Below are 17,693 nucleotides of genomic sequence, written 5' to 3' on the forward strand. Positions count from 1 at the left end.
TTCCCGAAACACCAATTTTAGTTTACAACAATGACTTAATTAAAACCCATAAAATAGCCCAGATTTCCGTTTAACTAAACGAATTTTGGGTAGTGTACAAGTTTTACTTGATTTTCATCATAAAATAAATGTAATAGGTATGTTATAAAAAGTACAAGTGTGTATAGCATGCTTTTTGTTAATATTGTACTCTAAAAACAACCTCAATTAAAAAATAAATTTAAAACACATGGCCGTTTTTTTAACAAGTCTTTTAGCATGAAAAAAAAAACAATATGCCTACTAAAAGAAATATGGTCTCTAACTAGATGCAATAGTTAAACCTATTGTGATAACGCAAAAAGTAATAAAATATAAATTTCAACAAAACATCAATGACAAAAACACTTGCACCACAAGTTGTGAAATAAATTATTTGCAAACTAATTATTCTAAACATTGTGCATATATATGGAAATATAATCACAGCGTTCTCCAATAAGGTTCTCGACTACTGTTAATTCGATTACACTAAAAAAACTAACAAGATGTTGAGGTTTTTTATATTTCTTTCAATTTATCTAGCGACGTATGTGGCGTGAGTATATTAATTAAAAAATTATTAAATAGATAGAAAATTACAAATTGTAAATAGCTTTATTTTTCGTATGGCTTGTCTGAAAAATAAATTGTTAAAAATAATTTTGTTTTATTTTCAGGAACGCAGAACACAGTGTACTCGAAAATGGTAATAGTTAATACGTGAAATACTATTTAACTTTTGTCATAAACTATTATATTAAAAAATGTTCTACCTTAGACTATATTATGGAAACTGGAATATTAATGGTTTTTCCCTTTAATTTATGTGTAAATTTTAACATTTTAGACGCTAAACCGGTCATGCCGAGTGGGCTTCAAATGGCCCAAAACACGGTCGGTAAGAATAACGTAGTTGGCGATTTTAAAATGAACAACAGCCTTGGAAACATACAGACTACAGTCAGAGGTATGGGAACGACCACGGCCCGATATGAACATATGCCGACAGATGTAAGTGACTTAAGCAAACAAACGATGAAAAGTTCTACATTATGTATATTTTCAGAATTTTCAAACTATTCCACAACAAAACAATAGAGCGTCCAACAGCAACACCATGCCAAAACGACGAAACAGACATAGAAACAACCGCAACAACAATAGGAGTATGTGAAGATTGTTATAAATTTCTTCGTTTGCTTAAATAATTTATATTTATGTTTGCAGGGTATTCGCAATCATACTGGTCACCATCGTCTCCACCATTACCATCACCCTTCAATAACTGGGGTAATAGATACAACCGTCGTTAGTAGAGTAAGATTTGTTCGAATCGACTAGAACAAAAATTAGGCGAAACACATGCAGTTTTTCTATATTGAAAAGATAGGTTACATATAAATCATTTTCTAACAAAATTTCAACCTGTAGTGGCACCACGTACGTGGGCGTCACCGCCATCTTCTTTCAGCAGTGAATGGAATAATTATTGGGGTATATAATTTAATAATATATTCATCGGTAATAGGTACATCCAATTTGAACAAATTACATAGTAAAAACCTTTTTTTTTTTTAAATAAGCTATAACAAAATTGTCTACGAATATGCCTTTTTTAGATAACTTTAACCCATTCATGACGCCACAAATACCATATCCACCACCAACGCCACAGATGTATGGATCGAATTACAATACTAACGTTCCATTCAACGGATTTAATAACTATAAAAATGAAAACTTTGGCTATAGTAATGGCAGTAAGTAGAATTTTGTTATTCCTAACGTTAACATACTAATTCTAGTATAAAAATATAGTAAGATAAAAATTAAAAACTCGATAATAGTTTTCTTTACTAAGAACTGTAATTTTCTACATATTAACCTTTTTTAGATAACTTTAACCCATTCATGACGCCACCAATACCATATCCACCACCAACACCACAGATTGGATCCAATGACAACCCTTACAATCCATTCAACGGATTTAATAACTATAACAATGAAAACTTTGGTTTTAGTAATAACAGTAAGTTGAGTTTTGCTTTTTTTAACGTTACCCTACTAATCATTTATAATTATTCATTATTTCCACAATAATCACTTCTTTTTAAATGAGACAATTTATTGTGTATATTCGTTCTATTCTGGAGTATGACAATGTTACCTTGGAAAATTCTCACTTAAATTCAAATTCAGATGAACAAATTTATATTAATATTTTAGAATATACACAAACATGAATTTATTATTCTTAACGCTGCCCTTCCTTTGTTTATAATTATTCATTATTTCTCTTATTTAATATTTTCTTTGCTTGCAGGACTTTTAAGATATTTGTCTCCTATCCTACTACTTTATTGTTATCTGTACTATTTTATATATTCTTGTTATTTGTTCGAAACGAAAAAAACAATTTAGATGAGAAACGTTACTGTTTTTTTAATATTCAAAATGGTATTATTTTAGTATAACAATATAGTAAGATAAAAATTAAAAACTCGATAATAGTTTTCTTTATTAAAAACTGTATTTTCTACACATTAACCTTTTTTAGATAACTTTAACCCATTCATGACGCCACCAATACCATATCCACCACCAACACCTAATTGGATTAATGGATCCAATTACTACCCTAACATTCCATTCAACGGATTTAATGACAATAAAAATGAAAACTTTGGCTTTAGTAATGGCAGTAAGTTGAATTTTGTTATTTTTAACAATTTTTGGATTTTTGGAATTTCGTCTCATACCTATACCTCTATTTTTTCATTCCTCGTACTATTTAAGATTTTTTGATTCGCTGCTTGATTAAATAAAGAGTTTGAAAGTAAAATACATTTTTACAAGATCGTTTGCCAAAAAGATTATGTTCTATTTTATTTATAGTTGATTTGTCTAATGGTCTAAATATAACTTTTAATCATAATGGACTCGTGATAAACGGCAAACAAATTCCAATAGATACAGCCAGTACTCAGGAAATATCTATAAACTTTAATGATAAGGATGGACTTACGGTTAACGGAAAAAAAATTCAATTTGATGCAGTAGGAAATCCATTAAATGCAGCTGATATTGATGGCAGTGGGAAAACATCTGGTAATTAAAAACATCAAAATATGACTTTAGCTACGATGTGGATCTGTGATTTGAGAATTACAGTGAGATTTATTAAAAGTGAAAAAACATTTTAGAAAATTGATAATTGTTGTCTTTATAATAACAGTATTGTCAACATATAATCTATTTTCTAGATAACTTGCAACCAATTTCGACGCCGACAACACTATATCCACCACCGCAGCAACAATATAATTGCATCCCATACAAAGGATTAGTAAATTTGATTAATAATTGCTATGCCGATGGCAGTGAGTTTGAATTTTGTTGTTATTAATCACTTTTATTTATTTTTCAATGCTAAACATTACAATTTCAAATAGCTTACCCGAGTTTTATAATCAGAACTACCTATGTATATGTTTTCCATCTACCTCCCTAACTGTCCACAGTTGTTCATCCTTGTTTCCACATGTATTTCTTTATTTCCCTATATTTTTATGTATAATCTTACAGTCGATTTGTCAACAGGTCCAAATATATCTTTATATGATGGTGGGGTTATCATCAACGGTAAAAAAATTCCAATCGATATTGGAAGTATAAAAGGAGCATCTGTAAAATTTAATGAAGAGGATGGTCAATTTACCGTAAACGGAAAAAAAATTCCAGTAGATGTAGTAGAAAATCCTTTAAATCCAGATGATGTTGACGGTAGTAAAAAAAAAACAGATACTTAAATTAACAAGATATTTTATATGCCAAATTTAAAACCAGATAATCTCAAAACAAATAATTATTATTTTAATGTGTAAAAAAAGCTTTCACCCTTTAAAAGTACTTTACATTTTATTTGATCACACTATTTAAGATCATAGGGATAACCAAAGCATAAAGCTACCATTGATAAAATCATATTTTGATTATGCACTTAATATGCCACTTATGTTGTGTCATTTTTAATAATTTTTAAGAAATGTATTGAATAGAATTATTTATTATGCATTTGAAATTTTACAAGGGCGTATAAAAGTTCAATTTCTGTTTTTTCAACTTAATGATTTTGGATCTCACCTCTTCAAATTATTTAAATAAATTATATATTACAATTTTCTAGTGCAACTAACTGGATTAAATAACGAATATCATCCTGTCGAAGACCAAGGAAAAAAAGGTCAAACTGTAGACACTTATGATAATCATAACAAGGTTAACGGCGAGAAAGTTCCAGAAAATTTAATGGAAAATCAAGCTGTTAATGTAGACATGACTGGCGATGGAATCAAAATCAATGGCCAAGAAGTTACAGGCGATGTAGTGGATAATCAAGGATTAAAACCGGATTTTCAGAAGGGTGAACTAAATACTGACAAAGAAAACGCCCCAGAAAATGTAATTAGAAATAAAGGCATAATCGTGAAAAGAACTGACGATGGACTCCTGGTCAACGGTAAAAAAGTTCCCGGAGTAAATGGATACGACAGAGTTGTAATCGATTATGACGAAGATGGAATTACAGTCAACGGCGAAAGAAAAGAAGGATTCAAAGGTATAAAAGGAAAAGGAAGAAAAGTTTTGGGATATAGATTAAATCCAGCTCTTCTTGATGCTGGTAAGTCTACAACAGGTAAATAAAATACAAAAAAATAAATAATTTGGAAATCGATCATAAGTGTTTTATAAATAAATTATCAAAGCACATTTACAAGAATATTATAGTAAATTAATTTTTAGAACTCTTCTCAGAGGTCTGTTATTGTACATAAATAATAACTCAATATCAGTAGTTGAGTAGAAGATAATTTCTATGATAGAAACAAATAAGTAAAAAATAGTACAAAAAAATGGTTAAAATTAATTTTTTAGGATTTCAAATACATTCTTGTAACGTTTTATTGATAAAAGTTTTATCCATGTTTATCCCAAAGGTGATGGGGTACAGAGTATGAGTAATGTTGGAAACGTAAATGCATTTAACAACGACAATTCGTTGAATTCAGTTAACAATGTGCAAAACTCCAAATCAAGAAAAGGCGGTCAACACAGAAATAGACGAAAACAACAGCAATTCAATAATTAATTGGCGATTTTAATAAAGACACTATGACGATTAGAAGTTTTGGAGCTAAAGAAAATATTATACCTATTAATCTTTAAGATATTAAAGAATTTTATTATTTTATTATACGCATAATAACAAATCAAACTAATACAAAATCTAATTGTATTAATTAAAAAAACTACGATGAAAATATAATTATTATATTTAAATTTCAATCAATTCTAGAAGTCAAACAATTATGGATCTTTTTTTTTTTTTAATTTAATATTCTAATAACAAGTATATAGATGTTACAAAATTTAAAGTAATGAAGAACCGCTGAGCATTAATAACTCTAGTTAATATATTTGTTGCATAATTATTATTAATTGTAAGTAAAAATTGATCACATACTCAAAGATATAACCCTTTAATAAAATGCATTGATTAAATCATTTTATCAAATATTTTTTGATTTAGTCCGCCTTGAATAGCCTGATAATTTTAAAATATATTTTTTTAAAGCCTACGGTAACGATTTCTATTTACAAACCTTCAGTTATAAAAACGCTAAAACATCAACAAATTTAATGAGATTTTACAGATGACCAGAAATTAAAATGTATTTTTTGGGTCCTTATAACATAGTTATTACTAAAAAAAAAACCAAATTTCACAAGTGCTCAAAACAGTATACAAGTACATAAATAAAAAGAGTGTCAAGCATTTTTTTCGTCAACATAATATTATATTGTACACTAAAAAAACTCAACAAAAAAAAATCAATTCAAAACACGACCGATTTTTTTTTGCAAGTCTGTTAGGTATGGAAAAAATACAATATACCTACCAATTAACAAAATTATGGTTTTGATAAATTATACAATATTACTAACGATTAGGTGTAATAATTAAACCTTTTGTGTTTCCGAAAATAGAATAAAATGTTCATTTAAACAAAGCATCAATTAAAGAAAACACTTGCACCATAGTTTGTGAATTTAATAATTTTAAAAACTAATTATTCTGAACATTGTATATATATATATATATATATAGAAATTTAACCACAGCGGTCTGCAATAAGGTTCTCGACTACAATTAATCCGTTAACACTGACAAAAAAGCTAACACCATGTTGAAGTATTTAATTTTTTTTTCAATTTACCTAGCGACGTATGCGGTGTGAGTATACCAAACAACATATTATTAAATAGATAGAAAATTACAGTTGCTAATAGTTTTATTTTTCGCGTGGTTTCTGTGTTAAAAATACATTTTAATAAATAATTTTGTTTTATTTTCAGAAACGCAGAAAAGAGTGTACTCCTTAATGGTAATAGTTATTACCCGGAAGACTAGTTATATATTTAGTTTTAGTCATAATCTATCATATCATAAAAATGGTCTACCATCCAAGACAATATTATAGAAACCGAAATATAAACGATACTATTTTTTCAAATTTAAGTGTTTTTTTTTTTTCAAACGTTTTAGACGCTCAACCAGTTATGTCCAGTGGGCTTCAAAACACCCAAAACACGGTTGGTAAGAACGACGTATTTGGCGATTTGAAAATGAACAAAAACCTTGGAAACATGCAGACTGCAGTCAGAGGTATGGGAACGACTGTGAACCGGTATCCAAATCCAGCGACAGGTGTAAGTGACTTAAGTAAAAAACGTGACGAAAACGATGAAAAGTTCTACATTATGTACATTTTCAGAATTCCCTACCTTTTTTACCTATTCCACAACAAAACAATAAACCGTCCAACAGCAACAACATCATACCACAACACCGAAAAAGAAGTAGAAACAACCGCAACAACAATAAGAGTATGTGACGATGGGAAGATTGTTATACGTTTACTTTGTCTGTTTAAATTATATATTTATTTATTTGTAGGGCATTCGCAATCATACGGGTCACCATCGTCGCTACCATCACCTACCAGTACCGACAGGAATAACAACTGGGGTAATAGATACAACCGTCGTTAGAAGAGTAGGATTTGTTTGTGATGAAAAAAAAAATTAGACTAAACACAATATTGTTTTTCTACATTAAAAATTATACTATACTAGTATAAAAAAAATTGGTTACATATTAAATACATACATCATTTTCCAGCAAACTTTCAACCTGTAATGGCGTCTCCGCAACAATTACCGCCATCTCCTTTCAGCAGTGAATGGAAGAATTATTGGGGTAATATAATTTAATATAAACATAGGTAATAGGTTCATCCGATTTGAAGAATTTACATGGGATATGAAGACCAAATTAAAAAATCAATTATAGTTTTCTTTTTTATAAGCTATAAAAATTGTGTCTACATACAATCAGTTTTTAGATAACTTTAACCCATTCAATACGCCACAAATACCATATCCACCACCAACACCACAGATTAATGGATCCAATTACAACCCTAACATTCCATTCAACAGATTTAATAACAATAAAAATGAAAACTTTGGCTTTAGTAATGGCAGTAAGTTGAATTTTGTTATTTTTAATGTTCCCTACTAATAATTTATTCATTATTTCCATAATAACCACTTGTGTTTAAATGAGACAGAGTATTGTGTATATTCGTTCTATTCCGGAGTATGACAATGTTACCTTCTACACTTCTTACTTAAACTCATATTCAGATAGATAAATTTCTATTAATATTTTAGAACATTCAATTTTGTCAACATATTAACCTTTTTTTAGATAACTTTAACCCATTCATGTCGCCGCAAATACCATATCCACCACCAACACCACAGATTAATGGATCCAATTACAACCCTAACATTCCATTCAACAGATTTAATAACAATAAAAATGAAAACTTTGGCTTTAGTAATGGCAGTAAGTTGAATTTTGTTATTTTTAATGTTCCCTACTAATAATTTATTCATTATTTCCATAATAACCACTTGTTTTTAAATGAGATAAATTATTGTGTATATTCGTTCTATTCCTGAGTATGACAATGTTACCTTCTACACTTCCTAATTAAACTCGTATTCAGATAAATAAATGTCTATTAATATTTTAGAATATTCATTTTTGTCAACATATTAACCTTTTTTTAGATAACTTTAACCCATTCATGTCACCGCAAATACCATATCCACCACCAACACCACAGATTAATGGATCCAATTACAACCCTAACATTCCGTTCAACAATAACGATGAAAACATAGGCTATAGTAATGGCGGTAAGTTTTGTTATTTTCCATTATAAATATTCATTTTCAATAGTAATAATAACAATTTGGAATAGCTTACTCGAGTTACTCACATCCGAGCTATCTTTTTATGGGCTTATCATTTAGCTTCATTGCCCTATTTATTTTTGTATTTTCTTACAACCTTTTTTTTCCTTCTTATCAGTACTTTTGTCTCCTGATATCTTTTAAGTAATTATTTGTTTTATTATGGAAAATGAACATGTAGTCCAGAATACTTTTTCCTCGAACTCCATTACATATGATTTCAATATACAGTTAAAAATTCTTTTGTCATGCTGCTTGTATAAAACAAATTCTCTTAATTAGATATTTAAAATTCTATTATATATGTTGCTGGAAAGTAAAATAAATCGCACAAGAAACGAATCATGAATTAATAATTCAAAGATGTAGTTGATTTAAATTTTTTATAGATAGCATATTATTATTATGTTGATTTGTCGACAGGTTCAAATATAGTTGTTACTGATGATGAGGTCGTGATTAACGGCAAAAAATATCCAGTAGATTCAGCAAGTACACAAGGAATATCTGTAATCAATCATGGTGCGGATGGATACACAATCAATGGGAAAAAAGTTCCAGCCGATGTAGAAGGAAATGTTAATTCATCTAACAAGGAAAATTCGTTTAATTCAGCTAACAATATACAAAATTCCAAATCAAAAGAAGGTGGTCAACAAAACAATGAGAGTACATCAGGTAATTAAAAACAAAAAAATATGATCTTAGCTAAGACGTGGATCTGTGATTGAAGAATCATAGTGAGATTTATTAAAAATTAAAAATAAATTTAGAAAATGTATAATTGTTGTCTTTAAAATAATAATAATGTCAAGATATATACTATATTCTAGATAACTTGCAACCAATTTCGACGTGCATTCCACACACATAATTAGTTAATATGAATCATAATTTATATGCCGATTGTAGTGTGTTAAATTTTGTTATTTTCCATTATAAATATTCATCCTCAATGATAATTAGAAAAATGTTTGATAGTTTTTCACATCCGAGCTATGTTTTATGGGTTTATAATTTACCTAATAGTCTTCATTGTCATTTATTTTGGTATAATCTTACAACCTTCTTTTCCTTTCTTATCAGGACTTGCATCTTCTGAGTCCTGCTCTCTTTTAGCTGATTATATGTTCTACTCTGGAGTATGACAATGTTACCTTAGACTCTTCTTACATTTCTCTCATATTCATATGAATAATTCTGTATTATTTTAGGATATTCCTAATTACACAATCCGCTATTAAGACCTAACAATAACGATAGGCCAGGAACTAAATTCTTCAATTTTCCAATTTCGAATTACAACCCTAACATTCCATTTTTTTTACAGTTGATAATTTGTTGAGTCCAAACATAATTTACAGTAATGATGGATTGACCTTTAACGGCAAAAAAATTCCAATAGATGTAGTAAGAAAGCCTTTAAATGATATTGATGGTAGTGGGAAAACATCAGGTAATTAAAAACAAAAAATCAGTATAGCACAAATCGAGTATAGTTTAAACCAGCACAGTTCAAAGCAATCACAATTTTTGACAATGCAGTCCATTCTAGTTCAGTATAAACCAAACTCAGTTATAAATTACCATAGTGGTTTAAGAAGAATAAATAAATTAAAGGTGATCGCTTCGATGCGAATATAATATGTATATATATATATATATATAGTTTCACCACTTTTAAGTTATTCGTCTCCTACCCCTCAATTAAATTATCATGCGTAACATTTTATAAAATTGTATCGGTTTGCTGCTTGATTAAAATAAAAAAAAACAGTTTGGAAATAAAACAATTCGTACAAGATCATACTTATCAAAAATATTATGTTATATTTTTTTCAGTTGGGTTTTCGATGAATCCAAATATAAATTATAATAATATTGATGGACTCACGATTGACGGCAAAAGAATTCCATTAGATAAACTAGGAAATCCATTAAATGCAGCTAATATAGACGGTAGTGGGAACATATCAGGTAATTAAAAAATATATATATTATAGTTAACTGTTCTATTCTGGAAAATAACCATGTAGTCTGGAACATTTTTTCTTCGAACTCAATTACATATGATTTCAATATACAGTTAAAAACTCTTTTGTCATGCTGTTTGAATAAAAGAAATTCTCTTAATTATATACTAAAAACGCTATTATACATACTGTTGAAAAGTAAAATAAATGGTACAAGAAACCATTCATGGATAAATAATTCTGAGATAAAGTAGATTTTAATTTTTTATAGATAGCATATTTATATTATGTTGATTTGTTGACAGGTTCAAATGTAGTAACTACTGATGATGAAGTCGTGGATAACGGAAAAAAATATCCAGTAGATTCAGCAAGTACACAAGGAATATCTGTAACAAATAATGGTGTGGATGGATACCCGATCAATGGAAAAAAAGTTTCAGCAGATGAAGAAGGAAATGTAAATTCATCTAACAAGGAAAATTCGTTTAATTCAGCTAACATTATTGAAAATGCTAAATCAAGAAATGGTGGTCAACGAAGAAAAAAACAAAAACCACTACAATTCAAAAATTAATTTGGAAATTAATACAAATGGAATAACGAGTTGATATTTTAAAGCATTTTTAGACTTTAGTTGTGCATTATTCCTACATATATGTAAAATAAATCAATGTATTACAATATAAAAACATATTATTTTAAATTAATTACTATACAAATACAACTATAATATTCTATTTTCAATTATATTAAAAACCCAAGTATTTTATCGTTACTTTTTTACTATTAAAAATCTAGTATCAGAACTTTAAATGGTACTTCTAAGCCAATTACAAAGTACCGAATAAAACACATTTTGTTCAATTTTAACTCAAATTATTATAATATCTATTACATATTCTTATTATTTATTTATAAGAAAAAAATGATCGTGTTTAAAAAAAAAATCACAGCTCGATATGCAAAATAAAACAGTATTTGTTTGGATTTCGATGTATAAATCAAAACTAAATTTATGATATTCATGAATAAATAAATAGAATGCATAATAATATTAATAAAAAAAACACTGCATAACACCAAAAGTATATGTAAAAACTTAGTAGTAAAATAAAAAAACAAAAATCAATGTATAGGGATTTGAGTGAAATTAATATTATTTTTCATCATTTTATTATATGGCAAATTTTAATTTTGAGAGTTTTGATCTGAAGTGTAAAGTTTGTGCACATTATAACACCATTCCTAAACTAACCAGTCAATAACTATATAATTTATCATTTTTAGATAAATCGTTATTTTTATATAAATCTACCTATACTATGAGTATTTTTTGAATCTAAAGAGGACAGACTTTATTAAGATATTTAAATATGTACAATAATATTTATTTATTTATATAAAACTATTTTTTTTTATTTAAAGGAAATATAGAACTTTAAAATATGTTATAAAACATTTATTCAGGTGTTTAGGTTCTTAAAATGTAAGCAATTTTTATCATGACATTAATTTAGTTTTAGTTCTTAACTAAAACTGTTTTTTAACCTGAAATTTACATAACACTTAGAAACTAAGTAATTTATGAATGAAATTCATATCTACCTCATTTCATAATTGTTAATATTTAGTATTATATCAGATAAAATAATTATATTAAATCGACGTAAGGTCGATTTATTTAAAAATTGTAAAATTACATTGATAGAAAACAAAATGTTGGATCTGAAAATGTAATGGCAAAACAAGCTGTTAGAAGATACTGAGAGATTACACGAGATATAGTAGGTAATCAAGGTGAAAACAACAGTAATTCAATAATTAATTGGTGGTTTTTAAAATAACACCATAACAATTTGAAGTTTTGAGGTAGAAAGAAATATTATATCTTAATTTTTTTTATTTATACGCATAATAACAAACCAAAGTAATACAAAATAAAACTGCAATAATTAAACAAAAAAAAGACGAAAATATAATTATGACATCAAAATTTCAATTAGTTCTAAAATTTATACATTTATTGTCTTTCTTTTATTTATTTAAAATTTAATATTCTAATAACAAGTTTATAGATGTTACTTCTAAACATACAGCGAACTTTAAAGTAATTAATAATCATCGAGCAGCAATAACTCTGGTTAATATATCTATTGTCTAATTATTACTAGTAAGTAAAAAATAAAAATTGATCACATTCTCAAAGAAATTACCCTTTTATAAAATGCATTGTTAAAAGCATTTATTCAAAACAAATTTTATTTAGTCCTCTTTGATGGGTTTTTTTTACAATTATTCAGTTAAAAATCGCTAAAACGTCCTAAACTTAAATGAGATATTACAAATGACTTAAAATTAAAATTTATTTTCTGGGACCCTATTTTAAATTTTCTATCAGAAAAACCAAATTTCAAAAGTACTCCAAACAGTATAGTACATAAGTACATAATTATAAAGAGTGCCTAGCATGTTTTTCGTCAACATAATATTACATTGTACACTAAAAAAAATCAACTCAAAACACGACCGATTTTTTTTTTGAAAGTCTGTTGGGTATGAAAAAAATATACAATACGCCTAATAACAGAAATATGGTTTTGATACATTATAGAATATTACTAACGGTGAGAAGTAATAATTAAACCTTTTGTGTTTTCGAAAATAAAATAAAATACTAATTTAAACAAAACATCAATTAATAAAAAACACTTGTACCGTAATTTGTGAATTAAACTATTTGCAAACTAATTATTCTAAACATTGTGCATATATATGGAAATATAATCACAGCGTTCTCCAATAAGGTTCTCGACTACTGTTAATTCGATTACACTAAAAAAACTAACAAGATGTTGAGGTTTTTTATATTTTTTTCAATTTATCTAGCGACGTATGCGGCGTGAGTATACTAAACAACATATTATTAAATAGGTAGAATATTACAATTGACAATAGTTTTAATTTTTGCATGGTTTCTGTGGTAAAAATAAATTGCTATAAATAGTTTTGTTTTATTTTCAGCAACGCAGAACATACTGTACTCGGAAATGGTAATAGTTAAACGCGAAAGAATATTTAGGTTCAGTCAAAAACTAGTACATTAAAAAGATGTTCTACCTAAGACTATATTATGGAAAATGGAATATTATTGTTTTTTTTTCCCTTTAAATTTAAAAGTAATTTTTTAACACTTCAGACGCTAAGCCAGTCAGGCCGAGTGGGATTCAAAATACCAAAAACGTGGCTGGTAAGAACGACGTAGTTGGCGATTTAAAAATGAATAACGACCTTGGAAACATGCAGACTACAGCCAGAGCTTTGGGAACGACCGTGAAGCGGTATGATAATTCGGCGACAGGTGTAAGTGACTTATGTGAAAAATACGACGAGAACGATGAGAAGATCTACATTATCTACGTTTTCAGAATTTTCAAACTGTTCCACAACAAAACAATAGAGCGTCCAACAGTAACACCATACGAAAACGCCGAAACAGTCGTAGGAACAACCTCAACGCCAATAGGAGTATGTGAAGATTGTTATAATTTTGCTTTGTCTGTTTAAATCATTTTTTTTTTTGTTATTGTAGGGAATTCGCCATTATACGGGTCAACATCGTCTCCACCATCACCATCTTCTAGCAGTAGCGACAGCAATAACTACTGGGGTAATAGATACAACCGTAGTTAGGAGAGTAGGATTTGTTTGTGACGAAAAAAAATTAAACGAAACACAATATTGTTTTTCTACATTAAAAATTATAATAATCTTTTCCCTTAAAGTAAGGGAATTATAGGAATTCCGTCTCCTATACCTCAATTTTGTCAGTATCCGTACTATTTAAGATTTTTTTATTAGCGGCTCGATAAAAACATGTTAAAACGTAAAATGCATTGTACAAGGTCATAATATGTCAAAATATTAGGGTTCGATATTTTTGTTTACAGATGGTTCTTCGTTGAATCCAAACATAACTTTTGGACTCACATTTAACGGCAAAAAAATTCCAATAAATGTAGTAAGAAAGCCATTAAATGCAGCTGATATTGATGGTAGTAGGAAAACATCTGGTAATTAAAAACAAAAATATTTTTTTAGCTTTGTTATGGATCTACGATTAAATTTTGTTATTCTTATCCCTACTATTCATCTATAATTATTTATTATTTACATAATTATTTTTTTTCTTTAATTGAGGGAATAAGGATTTTTATTTCTTGTTCCTCTATTTTGCTCTTATTCATTCTATGATAGAGTATGACAATGTTACCTTAAACTCTTTTTACTTTGGCTATTTTAATAGCCGCGTGTTGAATTTTGTTACTCTTAACGCTGCCATTCTTTTTGTTAGTAATAAAATATAGGACTTTTAGGATATTCCTCTCCTATTTCTCTATTTTGTCATTATCTGCACTGCTTAAGATTTTTTGGCAGGCTACCTGATTTAAAAAAAACAGTTGAAAAATAAAATAAATTGTACAAGATCATAATATATCACAAATATTTTGTTATATTTTTTTCAGGTTTTTTGTTTAATCCAAAAATAACATTTAATAATGACGGACTTACGGTTGATGGCAAAAAAATTCCACTAGATTCACTAGGAAATCCATTAAATGCAGCTCATATTAACGATAACGGGAAAAAATCAGGTAATTAAAACAAAACCAATTTTTTTTAGCTTCAATGTGAGAATCATAGTGAGATTAATTAAAAATAAAAAAACATTTAGAAAATTGATTATTGTTGTTTTTGTAAAAACAAAACGGTTAACATATTTAAAAGCATATTATAAATAACTCTTAACCTATTTGGACTCCGCCAATACCATAGCCACTATCGCAGTAATAATATAAAAATTGAATTACATACAAAAGATTAGTGAATATAAATCATAATTGCTATGCCGATGGTACCGAGTCGAATTTTTATAATAATTTGGGATAATTTACCAGAGTTTTAGAATCTTAAGTATCTGTTTGTGGGTTTTCCATCTGTCTCTCTTTCTATCCACAGCCATCCTAGTTTCCAAATTTATTTATTTATTGTCTCGTTTTTTTTTTGTATAGTTTTATGGGTTCCGTTTTCAGATCTTTTTTGGGTAATTATCTGTTAGATTGTTGGATTACTAATCAACAATATTATAGTTTATTAAAATGTTGTAAGATATTATTTGTTTATCCAGTTGATTTGTCGACAGGCATCAATGTAGCTCTATATGATGATGGCAGAGTGGTGGGCATCGGCAAAAAAAATCCATCGGACATTGGAAGTATAGATTCTCTATTGTTTAGATTTATTATATTTTTGATCGGATGATTTGTCGACAGGTTCAGGTATAGCTATTAAAAATGGTGTAGTAATGATACATGGCAAAACATTTCAAGGATCATCTGTAAACTATAATGATGTGGATGGATACATGGTCGATGGAAAAAAAGTAGATGTATTTGAAAATGCAAATTCATCTAACAAGGATAATTCGTTTAATCCAGCAAACAATATACAAAATACTAAATAAAAAAGGTGGAATAGACCAAAACCACCGCAATTCAAAAATCAATTGGAAATTTTAATAACAATGGAATAACGAGTCACTATTTTGAAGCATTTTACGTTGTGTATTTTACCTACATACATGTATTATAACAAATCAGTATAATGCAACATAAGAATATATTATTTCAAATGAATTACGACGAAAATATAATTATAATGTTCCATTTTCAAATATAATAAAAACTCATTAATTACTCATCGTTACTTTTTTGACATTCAAAGTCTAGTATCATAACTTAAAAAGGTTTAAAAGCCCGTTTCAAAGTAATAAATCACCTTTGGTAAATATTATAACTCTGGTTGTTATAATAGTTAGTACTTATTAATTATTACTATTTACTTATAAGTGAAAAATGATCATATTCTTAAACAAATTACAGCTCTATAAAATACAATGTACAGAATAATTCATTTGGTTAGACAATTGTGGCTTCTGACATAAACTCCCTCTAAATCAATATAAAAATATTCTAAAATTGCAATTATCAGTGCAATCGAATCGATCAATGGCACTATTTAGAAAACCTGACAACATTTGTTTTGATTTATACATCAATATGATGTATAAATCAAAATAAAATATATGATACTGAATTATAAATAAGTAGAATACATACACCAAAAGTGTATGTGAAAACTTTATCATTAGCAAATAAACAACAAAAAAAATCTACATATGGGGAAAATTTGAATGAAAATTATAATATTATTTTTCATATTTTTTTTTTTAAGGCAAATTTCCATTTTGAGAGTTCCAACCTGTAGTTTAAAAGTTTGTACACATTAAAACACTATTCTCAACCTCACCAATCAAGTAATTTACAATCTATCAATTTTTAAATATACCTTTTTTGTATGTGTAGACCAGATAATACTTTTTCCTTTCGACCGATTTGATCATGTAGCGCCATTTTAAGATCCGAGATCGTACACAGATGGTACTTTGGTGTGTCAAAAGTAGAAAAGTCAAATCCTCCCCCCCCCCCCCCGAAACTGGAAAAACCTCCAAAAAAACTAGCCGGTTTTCCAACCCTCAACAGTCGCATATAGTCGAACTTTTTATAAAACAATAATTAGACATGTTTCTATCTGTTTTTAGTTAAATCTACTCCATCTATTGGGTACATTTGAAACTAAATGGGACAGATGTATCTTATTAAAATATGTACAATAAATAAACTTTATTTATTTTGTATAAAACTATTTTTGGCTCGATACGATAGCATGAAGCTGTTGGTTTTATACTTTATTATGTCTGTGTCCGCAGACACAATAACTTTTATTCCTGTGGACCGATTTACTCGTGTAGCACCTTTATTAGTCAACTCCTTCACTCCCAAAATCAGGAAATACATTTTTTTTAAGGCGAAATTTTTAATCTATAACACGTGTAAAAAAAATCTGTAGTTTAAGCTTTTTTTTATAATAAAAAAACCCGAAAAGTGAATTAACTGCTATTATAAATTTGGATATTGAAGGCTGTTTATCACATTATCAGTCAGAATCCGCTGATAGCAAAACACAATACATTAAACATTGTGGTTATTACATTTTTTTTCTCGATATTTTCATCGCAGTGAAAACAATTTGATTAGCATTATTTAAATTCGCCCCGTAATCATCGATTCTACCCCATCTTCCCTTATGATTTATGGCAACAATGTGAAGATATTTCAAAATGTTAAATAAACATAATGTTTTTTTTTTTGGTTATTCAAAAATTCTCAATACCTACTAATTTTTAAT

General features: G+C 28.0%; 3 protein-coding genes across 11 annotated transcripts; all 3 read left to right on the plus strand.

The window, feature by feature from the left end:
- Positions 1–463: 463 nt before the first annotated feature.
- Positions 464–5,273, plus strand: LOC126832998 (probable cyclin-dependent serine/threonine-protein kinase DDB_G0292550). 7 transcript variants are annotated; one of them, XM_050564078.1, is made up of 13 exons: positions 464–577; positions 699–727; positions 869–1,032; positions 1,088–1,187; positions 1,249–1,311; positions 1,641–1,781; positions 1,916–2,053; positions 2,582–2,725; positions 2,920–3,132; positions 3,288–3,404; positions 3,625–3,810; positions 4,211–4,720; positions 5,022–5,273. In XM_050564078.1, exons 1-13 carry the CDS (start codon positions 528–530, stop codon positions 5,171–5,173), a joined length of 2,007 nt encoding a protein of 668 aa, XP_050420035.1. In that variant the 5' UTR covers positions 464–527; the 3' UTR covers positions 5,174–5,273. The 7 variants fall into 7 exon arrangements, with proteins under 7 accessions (XP_050420035.1, XP_050420037.1, XP_050420036.1 ...); XM_050564080.1 differs by having other exon boundaries at positions 4,211–4,705; XM_050564079.1 differs by having other exon boundaries at positions 3,625–3,807.
- A 923-nt stretch (positions 5,274–6,196) lies between these two features.
- On the plus strand, positions 6,197–11,152 carry LOC126832999 (uncharacterized protein DDB_G0283357-like). 3 transcript variants are annotated; one of them, XM_050564086.1, is made up of 13 exons: positions 6,197–6,319; positions 6,442–6,470; positions 6,632–6,795; positions 6,861–6,972; positions 7,043–7,114; positions 7,268–7,345; positions 7,491–7,631; positions 7,859–7,999; positions 8,227–8,355; positions 8,836–9,090; positions 9,743–9,868; positions 10,255–10,389; positions 10,691–11,152. In XM_050564086.1, the coding sequence occupies exons 1-13, from the start codon at positions 6,270–6,272 to the stop codon at positions 10,960–10,962; spliced, it is 1,704 nt and encodes a 567-aa protein (XP_050420043.1). In that variant the 5' UTR covers positions 6,197–6,269; the 3' UTR covers positions 10,963–11,152. The 3 variants fall into 3 exon arrangements, with proteins under 3 accessions (XP_050420043.1, XP_050420044.1, XP_050420045.1); XM_050564087.1 differs by lacking the exon at positions 7,859–7,999; XM_050564088.1 differs by lacking the exon at positions 7,491–7,631.
- A 2,012-nt stretch (positions 11,153–13,164) lies between these two features.
- LOC126833004 (uncharacterized) lies at positions 13,165–16,117 on the plus strand. Its single transcript, XM_050564101.1, has 9 exons — positions 13,165–13,287; positions 13,410–13,438; positions 13,585–13,748; positions 13,814–13,913; positions 13,978–14,055; positions 14,336–14,458; positions 14,912–15,040; positions 15,574–15,660; positions 15,719–16,117. The coding sequence occupies exons 1-9, from the start codon at positions 13,238–13,240 to the stop codon at positions 15,907–15,909; spliced, it is 951 nt and encodes a 316-aa protein (XP_050420058.1). The 5' UTR covers positions 13,165–13,237; the 3' UTR covers positions 15,910–16,117.
- Positions 16,118–17,693: the final 1,576 nt, after the last annotated feature.

This window comes from Adelges cooleyi, unplaced genomic scaffold, assembly GCF_023614345.1.
Source record: "Adelges cooleyi isolate 19-005CV unplaced genomic scaffold, UGA_ACOO_1.1 ACOO_flye_CR_arks_rails_tigmint_CR_PRNA_168, whole genome shotgun sequence".
Lineage (NCBI taxonomy): Eukaryota > Metazoa > Arthropoda > Insecta > Hemiptera > Adelgidae > Adelges > Adelges cooleyi.

Excerpts from the sequence above, each read along its gene's own strand:
- LOC126832998 (XM_050564078.1), top strand. The coding sequence starts at position 528 with ATGTTGAGGTTTTTTATATTTCTTTCAATTTATCTAGCGACGTATGTG. Across the intron at positions 1,033-1,087 it reads ATGAACATATGCCGACAGAT|AATTTTCAAACTATTCCACA; the intron begins GTAAGTGACTTA and ends GTATATTTTCAG. Across the intron at positions 1,188-1,248 it reads CAACCGCAACAACAATAGGA|GGTATTCGCAATCATACTGG; the intron begins GTATGTGAAGAT and ends TTATGTTTGCAG.
- LOC126832999 (XM_050564086.1), top strand. The coding sequence starts at position 6,270 with ATGTTGAAGTATTTAATTTTTTTTTCAATTTACCTAGCGACGTATGCG. Across the intron at positions 7,115-7,267 it reads CGACAGGAATAACAACTGGG|CAAACTTTCAACCTGTAATG; the intron begins GTAATAGATACA and ends ATCATTTTCCAG. Across the intron at positions 10,390-10,690 it reads CGGTAGTGGGAACATATCAG|GTTCAAATGTAGTAACTACT; the intron begins GTAATTAAAAAA and ends ATTTGTTGACAG.
- LOC126833004 (XM_050564101.1), top strand. The coding sequence starts at position 13,238 with ATGTTGAGGTTTTTTATATTTTTTTCAATTTATCTAGCGACGTATGCG. Across the intron at positions 13,749-13,813 it reads ATGATAATTCGGCGACAGGT|AATTTTCAAACTGTTCCACA; the intron begins GTAAGTGACTTA and ends CTACGTTTTCAG. Across the intron at positions 15,041-15,573 it reads CGATAACGGGAAAAAATCAG|TTGATTTGTCGACAGGCATC; the intron begins GTAATTAAAACA and ends TTGTTTATCCAG.